General features: G+C 36.9%; 1 protein-coding gene across 1 annotated transcript in view; it reads right to left on the reverse strand.

The window, feature by feature from the left end:
• Positions 1 to 9,088: 9,088 nt before the first annotated feature.
• The window catches only part of LOC128659728 (aldehyde oxidase 1-like), a 561,780-nt gene continuing 545,402 nt past the window's right edge, over positions 9,089 to 25,466 (reverse strand). Inside the window, 3 exon segments of the mRNA XM_053713310.1 lie at positions 9,089 to 9,629; positions 14,220 to 14,387; positions 15,700 to 15,888. Of these exon segments, the coding sequence (XP_053569285.1) occupies positions 9,579 to 9,629; positions 14,220 to 14,387; positions 15,700 to 15,888 (408 nt within the window). The 3' untranslated portion in view covers positions 9,089 to 9,578.

The following is a 25,466-nucleotide window of genomic DNA, read 5'->3' on the forward strand; positions in this document are numbered from 1 at the left end:
TTTCTCCATTTTATAGTAGTCAACTGTCAAAAGCAATCTTCGTAAATTAGTTAAAAAAAGACCTAGCCTTCATGAAACCTGTCTGGACACTATGAATCAAGTCTGGAATAATATTTTGTAGTCTTACTGCAACAATGCTAGCCAATAGTTTATAGTCTGCATTCAGTGTTCCTCTTACCTATCTTAATGGTCTTTATTATCTCTTCTTTAGATATTAATTTATTAACATCAGTTAGTTCCTCCAAATTTTTCCAAGCTTAGTAATTTGCCCACTTGTTTACTTTGTAAATGACGTTAAAGGGTACTGGGGCATCATTACTATGGTTTTGCTTTACCCACCCTCTAGGTTCCCAAGACTAGACTAACCTGTTATCCAAGATTGAGGTACTGGAGAATAGCAATGCAAGCAGTACACACCAAACAATGCACACCAAATCAAGTGTCTGTGGCCAGGAAACAGCAGCCCATATTAAGGTTCCTGGTCCAAGCATTTGATGGAATGCTTGTATGGCGTCTTATGTTGCATAGACTCACGGCAGAGCTCAGGCAGAAACTTTTACCAAGAGGTTACAGTGCCAGTGTGGCTTAGCGTGTGCGGGGTTGGATCAATTTTGGGCTCCAACTCAAACCCTTCTGCTATCTATGCCTCGGATCCCAGGGTTCTCGCTGACAAGATCTCGTGGTAGAGTTCTGCGCTTCACACTACATGAGCCAGTGGAAAACCGGTCATATCCAGTGACGTCATAATCCGAAACTCTCCTCTTATTGTTTAAAAAAAAAACGTAATTTTTTGCAATAAGTTTAGGTAAATTAATAGCAACAAATTGATTTAGATAATTAAAGGTTCTTTTAAACCAATACTCCTATTATTTATTTGTGATCTGTTTTCTAGATCAACTTGTTTTTCAAGAAATTTTGTATAGCCTTTTTTGCCACTTGTTATTTCAGTTATGTGTTCCGCTAACATCAATCTATTAAAGAATCGCCTAACTTAATCTGTTTAACTAGCTTATTCAGCCTTAATCATCATATAAAATTTGGGTTAAAACATCTCAGAGGTTTGTTTAATAATCAGGTTAGAATCTATATTCCCACGCTCAATAGCACTCTGCCGTAGTGCCCACTGGTGGCTGCCAACATAAAAAAAAAAAACGGGTTTTAAATAATAGTTGCGCTTGCCTCATTGGGCCCCCTGACCCAGTGGGCCCCTGACAGGAGTCACCCCTTTCACCCCCTGATGGCGGCCCTGTTCACTAGTATGTCGAGCCCTACTTATTTACCCAATATAATTAAATCATGTTCTTTAATATGTATTTTTAGTATTGGACACTGTGTTGAAACCCAGATTTCCCCCTTATCTCTCCCTTTTGCAGAGGACAATTATGTGCAGATATAAAAGAGTCAATAAAGTGTCCAAACAATGAACTGTGCAAGCAGTGGCTGAGGGGAACCCAGTTAGATAAAAACTTAAACATTGTCTTATTCCATAAAATTATTGTTTGCACAATAATGGTAAGATAAGGATTTAAAAAATAAACAAAAAACTTTCGGCTAGATTACGAGTTTTTAGAGGCTGTGCGGTGCTAACGAGCAGTTTTCACTCAACGCTCACTTACCTGCAGTGCTGGTATTACTAGGCAAGAAGTGAGCGTTGAGCAAAAAAATTTGCTTATTACCGCACTCCAATACCAGCGCTGCTTATGTCAGCGGTGAGCTGGTCGTACGTGCTCGTGCACGATTTCCCCATAGACATCAGTGGGGAGAGCCGGCTGAGAAAAAGTCTAACACCTGCAAAAAAGCAGCGTAAAACTCCTTAATGCAGCCCCATTGATTCCTATGGGGAAATAAAAGTTATGTCTACACCTAACAACCTAACATGAACCCCGAGTCTAAACACCCCTAATCTTACACTTATTAACCCTAATCTGCCACCCCCGACATCGCCGACACCTGCATTATATTTATTAACCCCTAATCTGCCACCACTATAACAAACATATTAATTTAAATAGGGAGTGTGTGCACTCTACAGTTGATATAAATATAGAGACCAGGTGCCTGCAGTCATAAAGCAATATACACGATATGATAAAAAAGAAAAGACATAGCCATTATTAGCTTAGGCTATGCAAAAGAATGACAAGGCAGCACTCAAAGGTCAAAAGAAAATAAGTGGTTTATTTTGCTTAAATCCCTATTAGCCAGGAAAAACACACTTCCCCAATTTTTTGTTTGCGCAGTGATAAGAATTGAAATGTATGTGCGCAAATTATGTTTGAAATTGTTCATGATATAGTTGCTGTAATATGATGTTATGTGACAATGTCAATCAGTTTTAGAAAAGTATTTAAAGGCTGTGTCAGCCACTATCAAGCATCCGATGAAGCCCTAAGGTCAGCCCACAAAGGGGAGGGGCGAAACGCGTCATGCCTGACGTTTCATGAGAGCGGTAACTTTTGAAGGAGAGGAATAACTTACCTGGCAGCGGTTAATGGAGTGACCGTGTTCAAGGTGAATTTGGATTTACCAGCGCATATGTTCAGCAGCCTTGGAGCCTTAAAGCTTCTGTCTTGCAATCAGAAAGGTGCAGTAGCAAAGAGGAGCCCATTGTGCCGTGGATATAACCGGAGTCCGGAGCTGTTTGAAATCAGTTTGTCTTGCAACGGACATGGTGGAAGTTTAATCCAGCAGGCTAAAGGCATATACCGCGAGTTGTGGTGAGGCTGTTTTCATATTATTAGCTGGTTTACACAGGAACACTGGAACTTTCTTGTGGCAATTTTATCCATTTCAAAGGAGCGTGTTTTATACACTAAGTGCTCCAATTCTGGGACAATTGTTCTCATTATCCTATGGTTAGATTGTTGCAAATTTAACACATAATTGTATCACTATTAGGAAGCGTGTTGTCACACTTATGTGCTTTCTAGATATGTTTAGTACAAATGTGTTTAAATTGTTGATTATACCAGGCCTGGTAATGTTTAATTCCTCATTTTAATTTCACGTATATATTTTGGGGTGAATTTATGTCTCTGGCTAACAGGGATTTAAGCAAAATAAACCACTTATTTTCTTTTGACCTTTGAGTGCTGCCTTGTCATTCTTTTGCATAGCCTAAGCTAATAATGGCTATGTCTTTTCTTTTTTATCATATCGTGTAACAAACATATTAACCCCTAAACCGCCGCACTCCTGCGTCGCAAACATTAGTTAAATATTATTAACCCCTAATCTGCCGTCCCTAAACTGATTGGAACAGCCAATAGAATGCAAGCTCAATCCTATTGGCTGATTGGATCAGCCAATAGGATTGAACTTCAATCCTATTGGCTGATTGCATCAGCCAATAGGATTTTTTCTACCTTAATTCCGATTGGCTGATATAATTCTATCAGCCAATCGGAATCTAAGGGACGCCATCTTGGATGACATCACTTAAAGGTACCTTCATTCGTCTGTAGACGTCGGATGAAGAGGATGCTCCGCGTCGGATGTCTTGAAGATGGAGCCGCTCCACGTCGGATGGATGAAGATAGAAGAGGCCGTCTGGAGGACCACTTCGCCCAGCTTGGATGAAGACTTCTCCCGGCTTCGTTGAGGACTTTGACCCGATTGGATGAAGACTTCTGCCGCTTCCTTGAGGATGGATGTCCGGTCTTCAGAACAGTAAGTCGATCTTCAGGGGGTTAGTGTTAGGTTTTTTTAAGAGTGTATTGGGTGGGTTTTATTTTAGGTTAGGGACTTTGGGCCTGCAAAAGAGCTAACTGCCCTTTTAAGGGCAATGCCCATCCAAATGCCCTTTTCAGGGCAATGGGGAGCTTAGGTGTTTTTAGATTTAGTATTTTATTTGGGGGGTTGTTTGTGTGGGTGGTGGGTTTTACTGTTGGGGCGGTTGTTTGTATTTCTTTTTACAGGTAAAAGAGCTGATTACTTTGGGGCAATGCCCCACAAAAGGTCCTTTTAAGGGCTATTGGTGGTTTAGTTTAGGCTAGGGGTTTTTTTTATTTTGGGGGGGCTTTTTTTATTTTGATAGGGCTATTAGATTAGGTGTAATTAGTTTAAATATCTGTAATTTGTTTATTATTTTCTGTAATTTAGTGTTGTTGTTGTTTTTATACTTTAGCTAATTTAATTTATTTAATTGTATTTAATTTAGTTAATTAATTTAATTATAGTGTCGTGTTCGGTGTTATTGTAACTTAGGTTAGGTTTTATTTTACAGATATGTTTGTATTTATTTTATCTAGGTAGTTATTAAATAGTTATAACAATAATACACGACACTTGTACAAAAATAGGAGCGCTCAATATGTGCAAACAATATCATAAACCCATAAATAGAAGTGCATATAACACAATTAAGGTGCATATAGCGTGCATATAAATAACACAACTAGTATATGCCAATCGGCACTAACAAAAGGATATGCTTGCTTCAGTTTTTAAGTACATCAGTTAGGACATCAGTTAGGAGTTGCAGCTTCCCATAAGACACATCACTGGTGGCTGGATACAGTTAATACAAAAACAAGAAAGGGGAAAGGGAGGCGCAAACACCTCTAAATGCAGACTATATGTACAAGTTATAATTTATTAGGATTTTCACGATATAACACTCACACTCAGGACCCTCAAACATATGAGGTATGTAAATTCACAGCAAACATAAGGCACTCAAAGGTTCCTTAGCAATATGTACAATCCAACGTAATACAATCCTCCTTAGGTGATCCAATATTCAGTCAGTCACAAAAAGTACTGTTAAGTTCACTGTAGGAGTACATGTATTGTTCATAACAAGTATTAAAATTGTCGCCAAAAGCTCATACTACACCAAACTGTCAGGATGAAAAAAGCTGGCTCTCCCTCAGCTGATGTGTACGGCGTGGCGTAAAGACGGTGGGCGGGCCTAACGCGTTTCGTAGGACGTCTTCCTACTTCGTCAGAGGCTGCCCACACTTGGTCTCCGCCGTCTTTTAATAGCCATACCAGTCCTTCCTTCAATCCTATTGGATCTCTGCAACTTATAGTTAAGGTAATGCCTGATAGTATACGGTCCCCACTATATAAAAATCTGTGTGACAACGAGGTTCAGCTTATAAAATAAACTTATGCTATAATACAAGGATATTAATTTCAGCATAATAATTTAATGTTCACACTATTATAGAGACTTCGCTATAAAATACATACACAGACATTACCTAATCAGGACATGATAAACATAATTTGGGTTATTATCATGTTAGATATTAGAGCTAATCCATTCTAACACTTATATTATTAGTTAAATGCAAATTCTTAAAAAATATTTTATTAAAACAATATTTGATTTATAAAAACACTGTAATCAAATAAGAATAGTGCATCTAAAAAATATATTGATAAAAAAAAAATACACAATAAAATCCACATAGAATAAATACATTCATAAAAAAAAAAATATATATATATATATATATATATATTTGTACAGAGGCATATATAAATTAATAAATAAAATGTACTGAACATTAAAATAATATAGATGTGCAAAATTAATTACCATAGTCTATTTTTAGACATATAGGTGCATAGACCGTAATAGACCTTAAGAGGGCATACACACATATATACACACACATTAGCATTAAAAGGAATCATCTTATGTATAAGCTATATATATGTGTGCCTTCAAACCATTTATGCCTTCATTATGTTACTCATCTATTAAAAACGCTGCAAGGTCAATTTCTCTATTCATACCCTGGGGCTCCATTGAGCCCAGGGTATGAATCCAAAATGTTTCTCTACGCCTCAATTTAATTAATCTATTTCCACCTCTTTTATCAAGTGGAACCCTTTCAATTGCCTTGACTTTTAGACCACTGGGATCTCCATTATGAATCAAATTAAAATGAGCTGAGACCCCATGATTGAGGATGCCTTTCTCTATATTTGACAAATGTTCCCTAAAATGAGTTTTTAGACTGCGTTTGGTTCGCCCTATGTAAATCTTCTCACATGAGCATGTTAACTGGTAGACAACATGGGTACTCTTACAGTTGATGGTCTCTTTAATTTCATATTGTTTTTTCTTGTCTCTCAACTATTGAAAATTAGTGTTACAGGGATCATAGTGTGCACAACTCACACATCCCCTTCTCCCACATTTAAAGAACCCTTTTGATCTTCTTTGTAACCAATTCACTTGTCTATCTACCTCTTTTAATTTACTGGGTGCTAGAATACTTTTAAAGTCCAGATTCTTCCGAAATATTACATTTGGTCTTTCAGTTAGCACATCTTTTAAAATAGTGTTTCGCTATACTCTTTTCTATCTGCCGTGAGGCTCTATTATATTTTGTCACAAATAAAGGTTGGTCTTTCATAGATTTTTTTGTGTTGTTTCTTCTGTAGTAAATCTGACCTATTGAGGTTGCTCGCTCTTATATAAGCATTTTGTAAATCTATAGAATAGATTTTTAAGTAAGGGGTATGATGCCCAGCATTTACAAAATGCTTATATAAGAGCGAGCAACCTCAATAGGTCAGATTTACTACAGAAGAAACAACACAAAAAATCTATGAAAGACCAACCTTTATTTGTGACAAAATATCTAACTGAAAGACCAAATGTAATATTTCGGAAGAATCTGGACTTTAAAAGTATTCTAGCACCCAGTAAATTAAGAGGTAGATAGACAAGTGAATTGGTTACAAAGAAGATCAAAAGGATTCTTTAAATGTGGGAGAAGGGGATGTGTGAGTTGTGAACACTATGATCCCTGTAACACTAATTTTCAATCGTTGAGAGACAAGAAAAAACAATATGAAATTAAAGAGACCATCAACTGTAAGAGTACCCATGTTGTCTACCAGTTAACATGCTCATGTGAGAAGATTTACATGGGGCGAACCAAACGCAGTCTAAAAACTCGTTTTAGGGAACATTTGTCAAATATAGAGAAAGGCATCCTCAATCATGGGGTCTCAGCTCATTTTAATTTGATTCATAATGGAGATCCCAGTGGTCTAAAAGTCAAGGCAATTGAAAGGGTTCCACTTGATAAAAGAGGTAGAAATAGATTAATTAAATTGAGGCGTAGAGAAACATTTTGGATTCATACCCTGGGCTCAGTGGAGCCCCAGGGTATGAATAGAGAAATTGACCTTGCAGCGTTTTTAATAGATGAGTAACATAATGAAGGCATAAATGGTATGAAGGCACACATATATAGATATAGCTTATACATAAGATGATTCCTTTTAAGGCTAATGTGTGTGTATATATGTGTGTATGCCCTCTTAAGGTCTATAACGGTCTATGCACCTATATGTCTAAAAATAGACTATGGTAATTAATTTTGCACATCTATATTATTTTAATGTTCAGTAAATTTTATTTATTAATTTATAGGTGTGCATATGCCTTTGTACAAATATATATATATATTTTTATGATTGTATTTATTCTATGTGGATTTTATTGTGTATTTTTTTTTTTTATCAATATATTTTTTGGATGCACTATTCTTATTTGATTACAGTGTTTTTATAAATCAAATATTGTTTTAATAACATATTTTATAAGAATTTGCATTTAACTAATAATATAAGTGTTAGAATGGATTAGCTCTAATATCTAACATGATAGTAACCCTAATGATGTTTAACATGAAGCGTATTATGAGATTTATACATTATCATGTCCTGATTAGGTAATGTCTGTGTATGTATTTTATAGCGAAGTCTCTATAATAGTGTGACTGACTGAATATTGGATCACCTAAGGAGGATTGTATTACGTTGGATTGTACATATCGCTAAGGAACCTTTGAGTGCCTTATGTTTGCTGTGACTTTAAATACCTCATATGTTTGAGGGTCCTGAGTGTGAGTGTTATATCGTGAAAATCCTAATAAATTATAACTTGTACATACAGTCTGCATTTAGAGGTGTTTGCGCCTCCCTTTCCCCTTTCTTGTTTTAGTTATTAAATAGTTAATAACTATTTAATAACTATTCTACCTAGTTAAATAAATACAAACTTGCCTGTGAAATAAAAATAAAAACTAAGCTAGATACAATGTAACTATTAGTTATATTGTAGCTAGCTTAGGGTTTATTTTACAGGTAAGTATTTAGTTTTAAATAGGAATAATGTAGTTAATGATAGTAATTTTATTTAGATTTTTTTAAAATTCTATTTGTTAGGGGGTGTTAGGGTTAGTGATAGACTTAAGTTTAGGGGTTAATACATTTAGTATAGTGGCAGCGACGTTGGGGGCGGAAGATTAGGGGTTAATAAATGTAGGTAGGTGGCGGCGATGTTAGGGACAGCAGATTAGGGGTTAATAATATTTAACTATTGTTTGCGAGGCTGGAGTGCAGCGGTTTCAGGGTTAATATGTTTATTATAGTGGCAGCGACGTTGGGGGCAGCAGATTAGGGGTTAATAAGTGTAGGTAGGTGGTGGCGACATTGGGGGCATCAGATTAGGGGTTCATAAATATAATGTAGGTTTCGGCGGTATCTGTAGCAGCAGATTAGGGGTTAAAATTTTTATTATAGTGTTTGCGATGCGGGAGGGCCTCGGTTTAGGGATTAATAGGTAGTTTATTGGTGTTAGTGTACTTTTTAGCACTTTAGTTATGAGTTTTATGTTTCGGCGTTGTACCATAAAACTCTTAACTACTGACTTTTAAATGCGTTAGGACTCTTGACAGGGTAGGGTGTACCGCTCACTTTTTGGCCTCCCAGGATAGACTCGTAATACCGGCGCTATGGAAGTCCCATAGAAAAAAGACTTTACGAAGTTACGTAAGTCAGTTTGCGGTAAGGCCAAACAAGTGTGCGGTACACCCATACCTGCAAGACTCGTAATAGCAGCAGGCGTAAAAAAGCAGCGGTAGGACTTGTTAACGCTGCTTTTTTACCTTAACGCACAACTCGTAATATAGCCGTTTGATTGCCCAAATTCCAGCCCAGTGCCTAGATGAGCACATTTTCTTGAATGTACAATATAAGGCAAGTGCTTTCATATTTCTGAAAATGCACGAGTACATTTCTACTCAAGTTTTTTGGTATCAATGATTGAAAATAGTACTTTGCAAACATGTTTATTGAAGTAATATGAAATGTAACAATTACTTCTGAATTATATTTGTCCTTTTTTCAGATTGAAAGGCCCAAAATAGGCATTTTTTATTAAAAGCTTTAGAACAGATAATGAAATAGTCTTTTTGTGAGTGGAACTATCCTAAGTAACTCAATACACAAACCGCAGGAACATATTTACTTCTTCAACTGCTGTATAGAACATTTGTAATTAGAGCAAGTGAATATTTAGAGCATTTCAAAATGTTGTATTTGTACAGAATATGATAATCACAGAAAAGATTATTTCGCCAATTACTTGTGCAAAACTGAAAATTGTACATATCAAAGTAAAATTCTAAATTAATTTAATTAATCCAGTAATTTTCCACACACTGATTATTCATAAAAGGTCCTTTTTAATATATGTGTTCTTATTAGTTTAAGTAGTTGAAAATGACTCTTCAAACTTTTCTCTTGTATGTGTCAAAATCTTTTTACACATCTGCAGCCCATGGAACAAAAGAATCAGGATCTTCTTTTGGAATCTAGACAGAAATAAAAAAAAAAAAATAAGGAAAAAAGAAAAGAAAAACATAACTATTAGCTTTTATGAAAAACCATATCATGACAACAGTACTTGAAGTAATTAGCTACAAGTTTTACGATCCATGCTTGGCCGTTTTGTAGACGAGTTAGTGATAAACCTCTTTTTCCTGGAGTGTAATTGAGAAAATGTAACCCAATTGGAGAGGGGGAAATAAGGAACATCAGTTGAGCAAGAGTGAGATTTACTGGATATTACGACTTCAGCCTAGAATACCCAAAGGATTGAATTCTAGATTTGATCTGATACAATTTTGTGAATAACATACCTATACTAGTCCTCTCTTAATTTATGAGCAGTTTTATTAAAAACACTTTCAAGTAAGAATGAGCTATTTTTCAATATTTAAAAAAATAAATGATTTCGCATATTTGTATATGAAATAATAATCATAAGAATATAGTATATATGAGTGATTAGTGACATGAGGTGTCATAATATGAGTTATATATTTTGTTAAATAAACTGTTTTCATTTTTTCTCTTAATCTATATCCATGTGAAATATATTTATATATAAAGTATTTAACACCTAAGTAAAGCATTAGTAAATAATGAAAGACCATAAAAGGTTGATCAGGGTTGCTGAGTTGATTTTAATTGAACAAGACCTTTTTTTAAAAGGAAATGAAAGTACATAATATTCTATAAGTACGGCATCTCAGACAAAACGCGTAAACTTGCCTGCAAACTGTACTACTTTCTACATAGAATGCTTTTAATAGTGCGGCAATAAAGTTTTGTTTTTTTCTATATACTCAGTGAGCATCCAGAATATTTTTCTTTTTCAATTGCAGTTTTGTAGACTACCACAGAGCCAGGTTAAATGCATAACAATGTTGTTTCTTTGTGTATGTATTTATTGATAAAACACCAGCATAGTATTTAGATATATACAAGGGTCTAATAAATATATACTGTAATGCAAATAAAACTTAAATGAAAGCAAATATATTGATATGGTAGGATTCATGGACCCCATTCTAAGGCATTTATTGACTGTTAGTGCTCTGATCGTAGGCAAAATGGGATGAATATTATAATGGGTCAAGAAATAGATATTAGCAGGTGGAGAGTTGATCTCATTGATGGAGTATGATGTAGGTTTTAGAAGGCTAAGTGATATACTTCATGGAATGAAAACATTTTCAGTAAATATGAACATGTGAAGATTGGAAGAAAGGGGATTTTTCAGAGAAGGTGCATCAGGGGGACTTTTTTGTTGGGAGGTGAGGTAATAATAAAAGGAAGGAGTAAGTAAAAAGTTGAGCATGGGAATTGATTACTATGTAAAAATCTTGTTACTAGAGAGAGCAGTATTGATAAGGGCTTTGTAGGTTAGGGTCAGGATTTTAAACTTTGTTCAGCTCAGCCATTAGGATGAGATCTACTGAAATCCTATTGGCTGATTTGAACAGCCAATAGGATTTCAGTAGCTCTCATCCTATTGGCTGATTTGAATTTGAAGGATCAAATCAGCCAATAGGAATGCAAGGTACGCCATTTTGAAACGGCTACCTTGCATTGAAGTTTCAGTGTACGGCGGGGACCGTATGAAGAGGACTCTACGCGCTTGATGTCTTCGCCGCTCTGCTTCGTGCCGCCGGGATGAAGATAGAAGATGCCCCGCGATGGATGAAGATGTTGCCGCCTAGATGAAGATTTCTCGCCGCCTGGATGGAGATGGATGTCCGGGCTTCAGGAACCGTGAGTAGATATTCTGGGGTTAGTGTTAGGTATTTTTTTTATTTTTTGGGTAGTTTTTTTTTTCAGATTAGGGTTTGGGCAATTTGAAAAAGAGCTAAATGCCCATACAAATTCCCCTTTAGGGTCAATGGGTAACTTAGGTTGTTTTTAGAGTTATTTTATTTTTTATTTTGGGGGGTTGGTTGGGTGGTGGGTTTTATTGTTGGGGGGACTTTGCAATGCCCTTTTAAGGGCTATTGGTAGTTTATTGTAGGCTAGGGGGTGTTTTTATTTTGTGGGGCTTTTTTTATAGGGCTATTATATTAGGTGTAATTGTTTGTTTTTATTTTTGATAGTTTTTTATTTTTGGTAATTTAAGTGTTTTTATTATTTTTTGTAATTTTAGATTTTTTAATTTTTCTCGTAGTGTTAGGTTTTTTAAATTTGTATTTTAGATTTTTTAATTGGTAGTATTTTTTTATTTTATTAGAATAGTAAGGTTAGGTTAATTTATAGTTTAATGGTAGATTTATTTTTATTTCACAGATAAGTTTTTATTTATTTAAAGATAGTTATATTGAAATTTTAATTTAAAGTTGGGGGGGGTGTTAGGTTTAGGGGTTAATAGTTTAGTGTTTTGCGATGTGGGGTGGCAGCGCTTTAAGGGTTAATAGGTTTATTTAGTTTGAGAGATGTGGGAGGCTGGAGGTTTAGGGGTTAATAGTTTTATTTAGTGGCAGCGATGTGGGAGGCTGGAGGTTTAGGGGTAAATAGGTTTATTTAGTGGCGGCGATGTGGGAGGCCGGAGGTTTAGGGGTTAATAACTTTATTATAGTGTCGGCGATGTCGGGGAGCGCACGGATTAGGGGTTAATAGCTTTATTATAGTGTCAGCGATGTCAGGGGGTGGCAGATTAGGGGTTAATAAATGTATTTAATAGTCGCAATGTGGGTGGGTGGGCGGCGGGTTAGGGGTTAATATGTTTAACATAGTGTTTGCGATGCAGGAGGGCGGCAGTTTAAGGGTTAATAGGTAGTTTATGGGTATTAGTGTACTTTGTAACATTTTAGTTATGAGTTTTGTGAAACATTTTTGTTACACAAAACTCATAACTACTGCTCTCAGATGGCGGCATAGATCGTGCCGGTCATTTTTTTGAGTGCGGAATGGATGTTGCATTACAGACTAAAATGCTTGCGGTATAGCTATACCGTCACGACTCGTAATAGTGCGTTACTGCCATTACGCTGATATTGCCATTTTTTTCAGCATTAAAAGCCGTAATGCAAAACTCGTAATCTACCTGTATGTAAGCTGCACGTCTTTGTGATCTCATGACTTTTTTATAAGCTGTTATAGATGATTATAAAAAAAGTGGTTAGTTTGTGCTTTAAACTTGTGACATGAAACCCAAAATGTTTCTTTTGTAATTCAAATAGAGCATACCATTTATACATCTTTGCAATGTACTTCTATTATTAAATGTTCTGCCTTTGTGGAAGAATCAGTAATATACTCCTGGGAGTTAGCTGAACACATTATTTGAGCCAATGAAAAGAGGCATATATGGGCAGCCACCAATCATCAGCTTGTTAGTGCATTGCTGCTTCTGAGCCTAGCTAGGTCTGTTTTTTAACAAAGGATACAAAAAAAAAACCCAAAGAAAATGAGATAATAGAAGTAAATTGGAAAGTTGTTTAAAATTAAACGCTCTATCTTAATCTTGAAATAAAAAGTTTGGGTTCCATATTCCTTTAACACACAAACATTGCTTAGTTGTTAGCTTTGTTTTTATGGAATTATGGAAATTTGTTTTTCTTTTTTGTTTTTCTTACTGTAATCTCTTTCCATTAAAAAAAAGTCACAAATAAATAACATTTAATTTGCTTAACCAATTTACAGAAAATTCTTAAAATGTAATTTGAATGACAAAATAAATTGTTGAATATTACACAATTTCATTAATCTATTAAGTTATAAGATTCAAGAATAAACATTTAGCAGTAAAAGCTCAGTTGAACATAAACTATACTAATTGACATCTAAATATATGGATAGAATTCTAGGCATTAATTTTAAAGGTCGTTAATTTCGATATTTACTTTATTATTTAGTGAACTTAGCGTTATATTAGTTAGTGTATTAGTTGGCGATAAAGTGAAATTAAGATAAGGTGTTACCTATAGGTTATATGTTTTAACAGCAAAAAGTACACTATCAATTAGACACAAGTGAACGAAAGCAAAATATGACTGTATTTATTGTCTTCATGGATAACACATTCAATAAATGGCTTCAAAAATGTATTTTAATAAAATATGTTCACTTTAAACAATGTCACTAATAATGACATAATTGTAACTGTAAGATTATAGAATTATATATACCATTTTATATTTGTCATTTACATCATGTTTCACTTTATATAATGCAAATAAAACTGTGACAATGTAATTACTGCTTACATTTGTATTTTTATGTAGCTGGTTATTTTTTTTAAATGTGCATACTAAATTTGAGTTGTAAGCATGTAAATATTCAGACCTATAACGGAATGATTCTTTAAAGGAACAGGAATCCCAAAATTGAACTTTCATGATTAAGATAAGAAAACTAGATGATCAAATTTGCTTCATTCTTTTGTTATTCTTTGTTGTAGAGATATTTAGATTAGATTATATATTAAAAGTAAATGGCGAAATTGTTTTAAATTCTATGTTCTATCTGTATTATGATTTTTTTTTGGAGTTTATGTCCTTTTAAACTTAAACTGTAAAAAGATGCATATTTCTAAACACACATAAAACACCTCAGTGATCTCATGTGTCTCTAGTAGCACTACTCACCATATTAGTGAATTGGTCATCACATGCCATCCTAATCCTCTCTGGAGTTGCAGGACTGTTTAAAGTAAAAGAGTCAGAGAGTCCTCTCTCTCTTCGAGCAGAGATCAGTGCATCCTTTATAGCAAAATACACAGAACATCCCAGGAAAAGTGATGGTTCCCCTACACCCTGGAAAAAAGAAAGCAATGCATGCACAGATACTATTTTTTTGTTTCCTGGAAAGCTAAAATAGACTCTCTTTCAAGAGCCAGTTATCATCTAAACAAAACTGACACCTGCACTACAAGGCCGGATTGACCTATCAGGATACCAGAAGATTTCCCGGTGGGCTGCAGCAGCTGGGGCTGGATAGCTACAATGTAAAGGGGTGATTAATGGATGCAATTGGGTTGCAGGGTACCTATGCAACACAAATCTGGCACTTTTTTTAATACAAACTAATATAATATAATTCTGAAAAAAAAAATATTGGGGGAAGGAGTATCCCAGTTATCTCCTTTGAGAAAAATTGGGCTTGTGCATTCTACTGACTCAACTAACAATAGGACTGGTTTCCAAATTGCTTAGGGCTGCTTTTTATTCCCAGTCCGGCCCAATAAGTAAGGGGTGGAACATACTGCTTTGTAGAAGGAATATTGGGTTTTAATAGTGGAGATTGAGAGAAACATATGAGGTGGCAGCAGGGTTTATTAGTCTAATGCTCCAGCATGCCAGGCAAGGAGCAGGACTAGAGAAGTCTTGATTCATGAGTAAGAAGACTTTTTGAGACAAGTGACAAGGCGTAAGGAGTGAAGGGGTCAGTAGGAGTGTATCTGAAATTTAGTTCTGAAATGTAAAGTACAAAAAAAAAACAGTTGAGTGATTTAAAGGTGTGAACAAGTCATTCTAGCAAAGAGGTTCTGGAAATTAAAGCAAACATTTAAGCACCTACTTGATTCGTTGTTTTGAAGTCACTGAACCATTATATTTAAAATGATATGGAGCTCATGTGTAAATTAGGTAACTCTCTCCTATTGTTTGATTGTTTCTATTTGTCCCCTTAATGCTGTTAGCGCTCTGTTACTCAATCTGTTTTTTTTTCATGTCCTTTCAGCCTGAGTGTGTGAGCAGGCAGTGTAATAGAGCTTGAGGGATCTGTTTAGCGCTACTCTTTAAACCTTTTTTTGATAACGCTCTCCTACTGCACACGTTGCCACTAAATTAACTGTTCTTGGGGTATATTATTTTATTTTGCTCCCCCTGAAAAACTTCAGCAGAAACCCATAATCATCCTATACAGTGATTCCTAAAGTTACATGTTGGAGCAGAGGCTTTGTCCTATAGAAGGGGAGATCATCTAAGCTTTATTAGTAACTGATTCACATTCTACAGGGCCTAATAGCTTTACTCTATCTTGTTATGCTAGTAAATGAAGCTAGGTACACACTTGAGTTAGTAGAAAAACATTCTATATATTATACCATAATATCACAAGGCCTACCTTAGATGAATATATTGTGTAAGATTCTTGGGATGAAGCCAACAATGACACATTGAACTCTTGAGGGATATCACATATTGAGGGGATCTTGTACTGATCAGATCCCCTTGTGTAAAGTTCACCTCCTGGAGAATATTTCAGCTCCTCCGATGTGAAGAGTCCAATGCCCTGGACAAAACCTCCTTCAATCTGAGAATAACAGAAACCCCCACACACATATCCTGTTACTATTTAATGCAATATACAACACCTTAACAGTTATGATCATTGTCACAAAATACTTTATTGTAAATAAAGCAGCAATTCATATCCTTATGATTTTTTCATAACTGGTCTTTTGTTTTTATTTGGGAACTTTCCAGTGAATATGTTAAGTGTGATGGCTTACCCATTGCTGTTCATAGCAACAAGGCTGTGACTGTGCTGTGGGATTCTCCCACTATTCACCTTCAAGTACAGGGCTCCAGGTACTGTACGCAGTTATATACTTTGGTAAACCCTTCAAAAAGTGGAATGTAGTTACTATTCACACATTAAATTTACCAGTGGCACTAATTTAAAACACAGCAAACCCTAGTAGAATTGGTGTAGCAAATATAAATAAAGAAAAAAAAGATTATGAATAAAAAATAGAAACATAATAGATGGCCCCTAATTGTCCTGTCTCCGCGCGAGCCTTCAGGCTCCCCGGAAACAGGAGTTAAGAAGCAGCAGTCTTAAGACCGCTGCCTCTAAACTCATTCGCCTCCTCTGAGACTGCGGTCTGCAATCCGCCCAATCGTGTACGATCGGGTTGATTGACACCCACCAGAAATGGTTTAAGACAAAGCACTCGAGAGTACTGAACTGCCCAGCAATGAGTCCAGATATAAATCCCTTAGAGTACCTGTGGAGAGACCTCAAAACAGCAGTTGGGAAAAGGAACCCTTCCAATCTGAGAGACCTGGAGCAGTTGGCGAAAGAAGAGTGGTCCAAAATTCCAGTAGCGAGGTGTAAGAAATACATTGATGGTTACAGGAAGCAATTGATTTCAGTTATTTTTTTCAAGGGGTGTGCTACCAAATACCATATTGAGGGTGCCAATAATTTTGTCCAGTCCATTTTTGGAGTTTTGCGTTGAACGTGTCAGCTTTGGCTTTTTTTGTCCACTTTTTTGTGTCATACCATTACAAACAAAATAAATAAACATTAGAATGCCTAAACATTTGTAATTGCAACAATTATTTGGGCGAAGTGGTACATTTTCTGACAGAAATGCAGGGGTGCCAATATTTTTGGCCATGACTGTATGAATATATATATATATATATATATATATATATATATATATATATATATATATATATATACACACACACACAATATTGAATTTTGGGAAGAGACCTATAATCTTTCTATATCATATTGAATAAACCCTTAAAGTAAATTCTCAGTAAAGGAAAATACTGGTGCAGACCCTTAGAATAATTATGAGTAAGACCTTAAAAGAAAGATATGGATAAAACAAAAAATCTTCGTTATATCCAAAAGTAAGGAAATTCAGCACCAGTGGCATCACTAGGGTTGGTGTCACCCGGTGCGGTAAGTTATGGTGTCACCTCCCCCTCCCCCCCAGAAAGCAGACACACACAAAAACACAGGTGCACACACACATACAAACACTCAGATACACTCAGACACACTTAAAAACACACTCGGATGCACACACAAACACTCGGAAACACACTCAGACACACACACAAAAACACTTAGACGTACACACACAAACACTCAGACACACACATAAAAACACTCTGACACACAAAAACACTCAGGCACACACACAGAAACACTCAGACACACACACACAAACACTCAGACACACAAACTCACACACAAAAACACTGACACACACACAAAAGCACTCAGACATACACACACACAAAAACTCAGACACACACACACACATACAAAATATGTAAACTGCATTAATTATAAAGCTCATGCCTAGAGCTGCTCCGCAGAACATCAAATGAAAGATAAACAGAGCACTCTAAAAATAAATCACTAAAGAAAAGGTTTAGGCGTGCAAACTATGAAAATTCTGCTTTCTGACTCTGTTCCAAGTCTGTCAGTGCACAGCCCCGGGCCGCGTGCCTACCTCTATTTATGGCCAAGCACCTCTGCTCTCTGCCCACCCTCAGACCCCCTGGCTGCACGATTAATCGCATATGTGATTTAAAACCGCGATTAATTGCCACGATTTAAAAACCGCAAGAGTACGCAATTTTTTGCTAAAAAAAATCCTCCGATGTGGCTGTACTGCATTGATTTCTGTGTGATTTCTTGCAAACCAGCTCGATCTAGTGGTTGCTTTTAGCACGCATTTGTAAAATGGCTGTTTTGCTTTCACTTTCTGTTTGTGATCTCAGCAGCGGATCAATCTATAGAAGTGTAAAAGCAGTGCCCATGCAGGAGATGTAAAGAGGAGGGAAAGCCACTTACTTATATTTCCCTTAGGGATGTCTGCAGTCTGAAACTTAGGGTATGTAATCATTATGGAACCTCCCACACAATCTCCCTGCTCTCTGAGAAACGGCTCAAATACATATCAGATGCAGTTAACCCCACGGCTGCCAAAAAGGCTAAAAACATAAATTATGCTTACCTGATAATTTCATTTCCATCTGTGGGAGGAGAGTCCACTACTTCATTAATTACTTATGAGAATTAAGAACCTGGCCACCAGGAGGAGGTAAAGACACCCCAGCCAAAGGCTTAAATACCTCCCCCACTCCCCTCATCCCCCAGTCATTCTGCCAAGGGAACAAGGAACAGTAGGTAGAATGATAGTATACTCCAATAATAAGTAATTAGCACCCTGTGCGTACTCAGACCCTGTATCAAAGTTTGTTCGGGCTAATAGTCTATTAGTATTACTAATCGCCAAATCGTCCCCCCTGCAGTAAATAATACTTCTAGTGATGTTAGGCAACCCCAAAGTTCTTACTTAGAATGTATGGGCTGTAAACCTTGGTATCGATTGATTTGGCTATATTTCTTCCAGTGTTCAAATACTAAAAGATACCAGCAACTACAGTGTTATTGTCCGAGGTAAGGTAGTAATATAAGTGGGCAGAGGTGGAATTGAGAAAATATATACAATTATACTACGTATAATACTAATAATAATTACATATAAAACCCACTCAGCTAGATTTGGAGTTTGGCGGTAGATGGGTTGTTAACGCTACGCGGGCTTTTTTCTGGCCGCACCATAAAAATAACTCTGGTATCGAGAGTCCAAAAAAATGCTGCGTTAGGCTCCAAAAAAGGAGCGTAGAGCATTTTTACCGCAAATGCAACTCTCGATACCAGAGTTGCTTACGGACGCGGCCAGCCTCAAAAACGTGCTCGTGCACGATTCCCCCATAGGAAACAATGGGGCTGTTTGAGCTGAAAAAAAACCTAACACCTGCAAAAAAGCCGCGTTCAGCTCCTAACGCAGCCCCATTGTTTCCTATGGGGAAACACTTCCTACGTCTGCACCTAACACTCTAACATGTACCCCGAGTCTAAACACCCCTAACCTTACACTTATTAACCCCTATTCTGCCGCCCCCGCTATCGCTGACCCCTGCATATTATTATTAACCCCTAATCTTCCGCTCCGTAAACCGCCGCAACTTACATTATCCCTATGTACCCCTAATCTGCTGCCCCTAACACCGCCGACCCCTATATTATATTTATTAACCCCTAATCTGCCCCCCTCAACGTCGCCTCCACCTGCCTACACTTATTAACCCCTAATCTGCCGAGCGGACCGCACCGCTACTATAATAAATGTATTAACCCCTAATCCGCCTCCCTAACCCTATCATAAATAGTATTAACCCCTAATCTGCCCTCCCTAACATCGCCGACACCTAACTTCAATTATTAACCCCTAATCTGACGACCGGAGCTCACCGCTACTATAATAAATGGATTAACCCCTAAAGCTAAGTCAAACCCTAACACTAACACCCCCCTAACTTAAATATAATTTACATCTAACGAAATTAATTAACTCTTATTAAATAAATTATTCCTATTTAAAGCTAAATACTTACCTGTAAAATACATCCTAATATAGCTACAATATAAATTATAATTACATTGTAGCTATTTTAGGATTAATATTTATTTTACAGGCAACTTTGTAATTATTTTAACCAGGTACAATAGCTATTAAATAGTTAAGAACTATTTAATAGTTACCTAGTTAAAATAATAACAAAATTACCTGTAAAATAAGTCCTAACCTAAGTTATAATTAAACCTAACACTACCCTATCAATAAATTAATTAAATAAAATACCTACAATTACCTACAATAAAACCTAACACTACACTATCAATAAATAAATTAAATACAATTCCTACAAATAACTACAATTACATAAACTAACTAAAGTACAAAAAATAAAAAAGAACTAAGTTACAAAAAATAAAAAAATATTTACAAACATAAGAAAAATATTACAACAATTTTAAACTAATTACACCTACTCTAAGCCCCCTAATAAAATAACAAAGACCCCCAAAATAAAAAAATGCCCTACCCTATTCTAAATTAATAAAGTTAAAAGCTCTTTTACCTTACCAGCCCTGAACAGGGCCCTTTGCGGGGCATGCCCCAAGAAAATCAGCTCTTTTGCCTGTAAAAAAAAACATACAATACCCCCCCCAACATTACAACCCACCACCCACATACCCCTAATCTAACCCAAACCCCCCTTAAATAAACCTAACACTAAGCCCCTGAAGATCTTCCTACCTTGTCTTCACCTCAACAGGTATCACCGATCTGTCCTGGCATCCGGTGCTGAAGAGGTCCAGAAGAGGCTCCAAAGTCTTCCTCCTATCCGGCAAGAAGAGGACATCCGGATCGGCAAACATCTTCATCCAAGCGGCATCTTCGATCTTCTTCCATCCGGTGCGGAGCGGGTCCATGTTGAAGCAGCCGACGCGGATCCATCCTCTTCTTCCGGCGTCTCCCGACGAATGACGGTTCCTTTAAGGGACGTCATCCAAGATGGCGTCCCTCGAATTCCGATTGGCTGATAGGATTCTATCAGCCAATCGGAATTAAGGTAGGAATATTCTGATTGGCTGATGGAATCAGCCAATCAGAATCAAGTTCAATCCGATTGGCTGATCCAATCAGCCAATCAGATTGAGCTCGCATTCTATTGGCTGTTCCGATCAGCCAATAAGAATATTCCTACCTTAATTCCGATTGGCTGATAGAATCCTATCAGCCAATCGGAATTCGAGGGACGCCATCTTGGATGACGTCCCTTAAAGGAACCGTCATTCGTCGGGAGACGCCGGAAGAAGAGGATGGATCCGCGTCGGCTGCTTCAACATGGACCCGCTCCGCACCGGATGGAAGAAGATCGAAGATGCCGCTTGGATGAAGATGTTTGCCGGTCCGGATGTCCTCTTCTTGCCGGATAGGAGGAAGACTTTGGAGCCTCTTCTGGACCTCTTCAGCACCGGATGCCAGGACAGATCGGTGATACCTGTTGAGGTGAAGACAAGGTAGGAAGATCTTCAGGGGCTTAGTGTTAGGTTTATTTAAGGGGGGTTTGGGTTAGATTAGGGGTATGTGGGCGGTGGGTTGTAATGTTGGGGGGGGGTATTGTATGTTTTTTTTTACAGGCAAAAGAGCTGATTTTCTTGGGGCATGCCCCGCAAAGGGCCCTGTTCAGGGCTGGTAAGGTAAAAGAGCTTTTAACTTTATTAATTTAGAATAGGGTAGGGCATTTTTTTATTTTGGGGGTCTTTGTTATTTTATTAGGGGGCTTAGAGTAGGTGTAATTAGTTTAAAATTGTTGTAATATTTTTCTTATGTTTGTAAATATTTTTTTATTTTTTGTAACTTAGTTCTTTTTTATTTTTTGTACTTTAGTTAGTTTATGTAATTGTAGTTATTTGTAGGAATTGTATTTAATTTATTTATTGATAGTGTAGTGTTAGGTTTTATTGTAGGTAATTGTAGGTATTTTATTTAATTAATTTATTGATAGGGTAGTGTTAGGTTTAATTATAACTTAGGTTAGGACTTATTTTACAGGTAATTTTGTTATTATTTTAACTAGGTAACTATTAAATAGTTCTTAACTATTTAATAGCTATTGTACCTGGTTAAAATAATTACAAAGTTGCCTGTAAAATAAATATTAATCCTAAAATAGCTACAATGTAATTATAATTTATATTGTAGCTATATTAGGATGTATTTTTAACTATTTAATAGCTATTGTACCTGGTTAAAATAATTACAAAGTTGCCTGTAAAATAAATATTAATCCTAAAATAGCTACAATGTAATTATAATTTATATTGTAGCTATATTAGGATGTATTTTACAGGTAAGTATTTAGCTTTAAATAGGAATAATTTATTTAATAAGAGTTAATTAATTTCGTTAGATGTAAATTATATTTAATTTAGGGGGGTGTTAGTGTTAGGGTTAGACTTAGCTTTAGGGGTTAATCCATTTATTATAGTAGCGGTGAGCTCCGGTCGTCAGATTAGGGGTTAATAATTGAAGTTAGGTGTCGGCGATGTTAGGGAGGGCAGATTAGGGGTTAATACTATTTATGATAGGGTTAGTGAGGCGGATTAGGGGTTAATACATTTATTATAGTAGCGGTGCGGTCCGCTCGGCAGATTAGGGGTTAATAAGTGTAGGCAGGTGGAGGCGACGTTGAGGGGGGCATATTAGGGGTTAATAAATATAATATAGGGGTCGGCGGTGTTAGGGGCAGCAGATTAGGGGTACATAAGGATAACGTAGGTGGCGGCGCTTTGCGGTCGGCAGATTAGGGGTTAATAAGTGTAGGTAGCTGGCGGCGACATTGTGGGGGGCAGGTTTTGGGTTAATAAATATAATATAGGGGTCGGTGGTGTTAGGGGCAGCAGATTAGGGGTACATAAGTATAACGTAGGTGGTGGTCGGCAGATTAGGGGTTAAAAAAATTTAATCGAGTGGCGGCGACGTGTGGGGACCTCGGTTTAGGGGTACATAGGTAGTTTATGGGTGTTAGTGTACTTTAGAGTACAGTAGTTAAGAGCTTTATAAACCGGCGTTAGCCCAGAAAGCTCTTAACTACTGACTTTTTTCCTGCGGCTGGAGTTTTGTCGTTAGATGTCTAACGCTCACTTCAGAAACGACTCTAAATACCGGAGTTAGGAAGATCCCATTGAAAAGATAGGATACGCAATTGACGTAAGGGGATCTGCGGTATGGAAAAGTCGCGGCTGAAAAGTGAGCGTTAGACCCTATTTTGAGTGACTCCAAATACCGGCGGTAGCCTAAAACCAGCGTTAGGAGCCTCTAACGCTGGTTTTCACGGCTACCGCCGAACTCTAAATCTAGGTCACTGTTAGGTACCTCCAACCATCTATAGAAGAAACCCCGGAATGGCAGGGGGTTCTCGCAGGTACAGTACATTACTGCTATAGTATGTGTTTGTAACTTAGGACAGTAATGGACAACCACAGAGTTGATACTTTCAATATATTAGAGCAGAGAAAACTGGTGTCGATCAATTAATTAGGATTCTTTTAGGTATAGATAATAAAAAATTAGCCAACACCTACGATGTTCGTATCTAAAGACAGATAGTAATACAACCAGGCTGAGGTGGGGTTAAGTAATGGATACAAGTGTGCTTCGTATTAGGGTGATAGGTACCAATATAAACCACTCTTAAATATCTCCCACCGTCTAAAATAGAAGCCCAGAAATAGCTAGGGGTTCTCACAGGTACAATGCTGCTATGATGCAGGTTTGTAACTGCTAGCTAAACAGATAGGTTTCTCCGGTTGGAGTTAAATAGTGTATAAAAAACGTACAGTAACTAAAGTTGTTTTAAGCGCACTCAGCTGGGATAATAGTAATCAATTTACTGAAAATATTCTTAAACTTAATACAGTTAATAAAGCTATAAATGTTGCATCTGTAACGTAAGTTATCAACCAGTTTTTTAAGCGGTTAGGTCCTTAATAGGATTAATCAAATTAATATCAGCTCACACTCATATACACTACTGATTTTTAAAAAGAGACAAAGTCCCCGTTTGCCCTGACATGTTTCGCCTTTGTCAAAGGCTGAATATCAAATGACACATGCTATTTCTGCCTTCTGATTGGCCCCCGGTTAACTATCTGTTGATTGGTTCCCAAGGGGGTGTGTATATAACAGATCGAGTTCTGTCAATTGTATCCAAGTCGTTGCTAGGTAACCTGCATATAATTTAGAACCAATAACTCATAATAGACCCTAGACAGTAGTGAATGATAAAAATCCGAGGGGCAAGTTATATAATGGATGTGTTCTTCCGATCCTAAGGATAATACACTGCTACAGCATAAACGTAAACATGTATCTCCAGAGTAATATCCGATTAAACTCACTTTATAAACTTAGATGATTAATCGTATCTAAGTAGATATGACGTCATTATAGGGGGGGAATAAAATGCAATATATATGGAAATGTGCCGCAGGGTAGTGAATCATACCCAAAATGTGAAAGTAAGGGGGAAGGGGGATTGTGCTAAATCCACAATTTGTATAGAACCTAATACAAGGAAGCAAACAGGTTGCTGCGTGTGTGAAGTATGAACATTAACTGAGTGAGGACATATTGAATAAAATGTAGTAGGTGCTGGATAAGGGGTAATAATCCCAGAGTTAAGTGACTAAATAGAGGGGTGATCAAAAACGGATTCACGTGAACAAACTGTTCTGAGTTATAGGATAATATGGCATGTGTCAAAAAGGTGCAGTACCCTCTCTAATTAGGAGGGGGGAAAGGGCAAGCGGTGGGGTGAAAGGGGTAAGGACGGGGACGTGATTACAAGTGTGGTTACCCGCTTGATAGGTGACCCAGTCACATGGAAATGGATCATAAAAGAAGTCATATATAGATGCTATTATTACAGAAGAGGGTCAATCATAAGTATAAGAGAATAAAATACAACACATTCACTGAATAGAAGCTGTTCATTGTAGGGAAGTGAAATATTGTGCTGTTCATAAGAAACAGTAATAATTGTTCTGTTTGTTAAGTCCTTTCGGAGGGACACAGTTGAGTAGATATATCCATCTACATTCTGCTCTCAATAGAGCTTGTTCCAATTTACCCCCCCCCCCCCGATTCCTAGGGGATTTTTTCAATTCCCTGACATTTCAGATCTCTTGGGTTCGAACGGTGGTATGAAAGGAAATGGGATGCCACTGAGGAGATCATTTTACCATCTTCCAAATCTTTGGCAGCGTTTTTAATATTTCTAACGTGTTCCTGAAGTCTGATACGCAGTTTCCTGCTAGTCATACCCACACAAATTTTGGAGCAACTACAGTGTAATGCATATATTATGCTTTCAGTAGAGCAACTGATGTAGTTCTTCATTTTATGTGTATGTCCAAATTGATCTTGGATCATATTGGTATTTCTGATATGCTTGCAGGAGGAACATGTGCCACAAGGGAAAGAGCCAGAAGCAACTGCCGTTCTCATTTTGCCCACCTGATAATGGCTACTGGAGACCATATTCTTATTGTTTTGGGTTCTCCTGTAGCCTATTTTAACTCTATCTCCTACAATTGGTTTCAGATCATGATCCAATGTTAGAATATGCCAGTGTTTTTTTATGATTTCACTTACTGAATGGATTTGGGGATTGTACGTTATAATTAATCTTGTTTGTTCATCCTTTTTCTTGTTT

Source organism: Bombina bombina, chromosome 1 (genome assembly GCF_027579735.1).
Source record: "Bombina bombina isolate aBomBom1 chromosome 1, aBomBom1.pri, whole genome shotgun sequence".
Classification (NCBI taxonomy): Eukaryota; Metazoa; Chordata; class Amphibia; order Anura; family Bombinatoridae; genus Bombina; species Bombina bombina.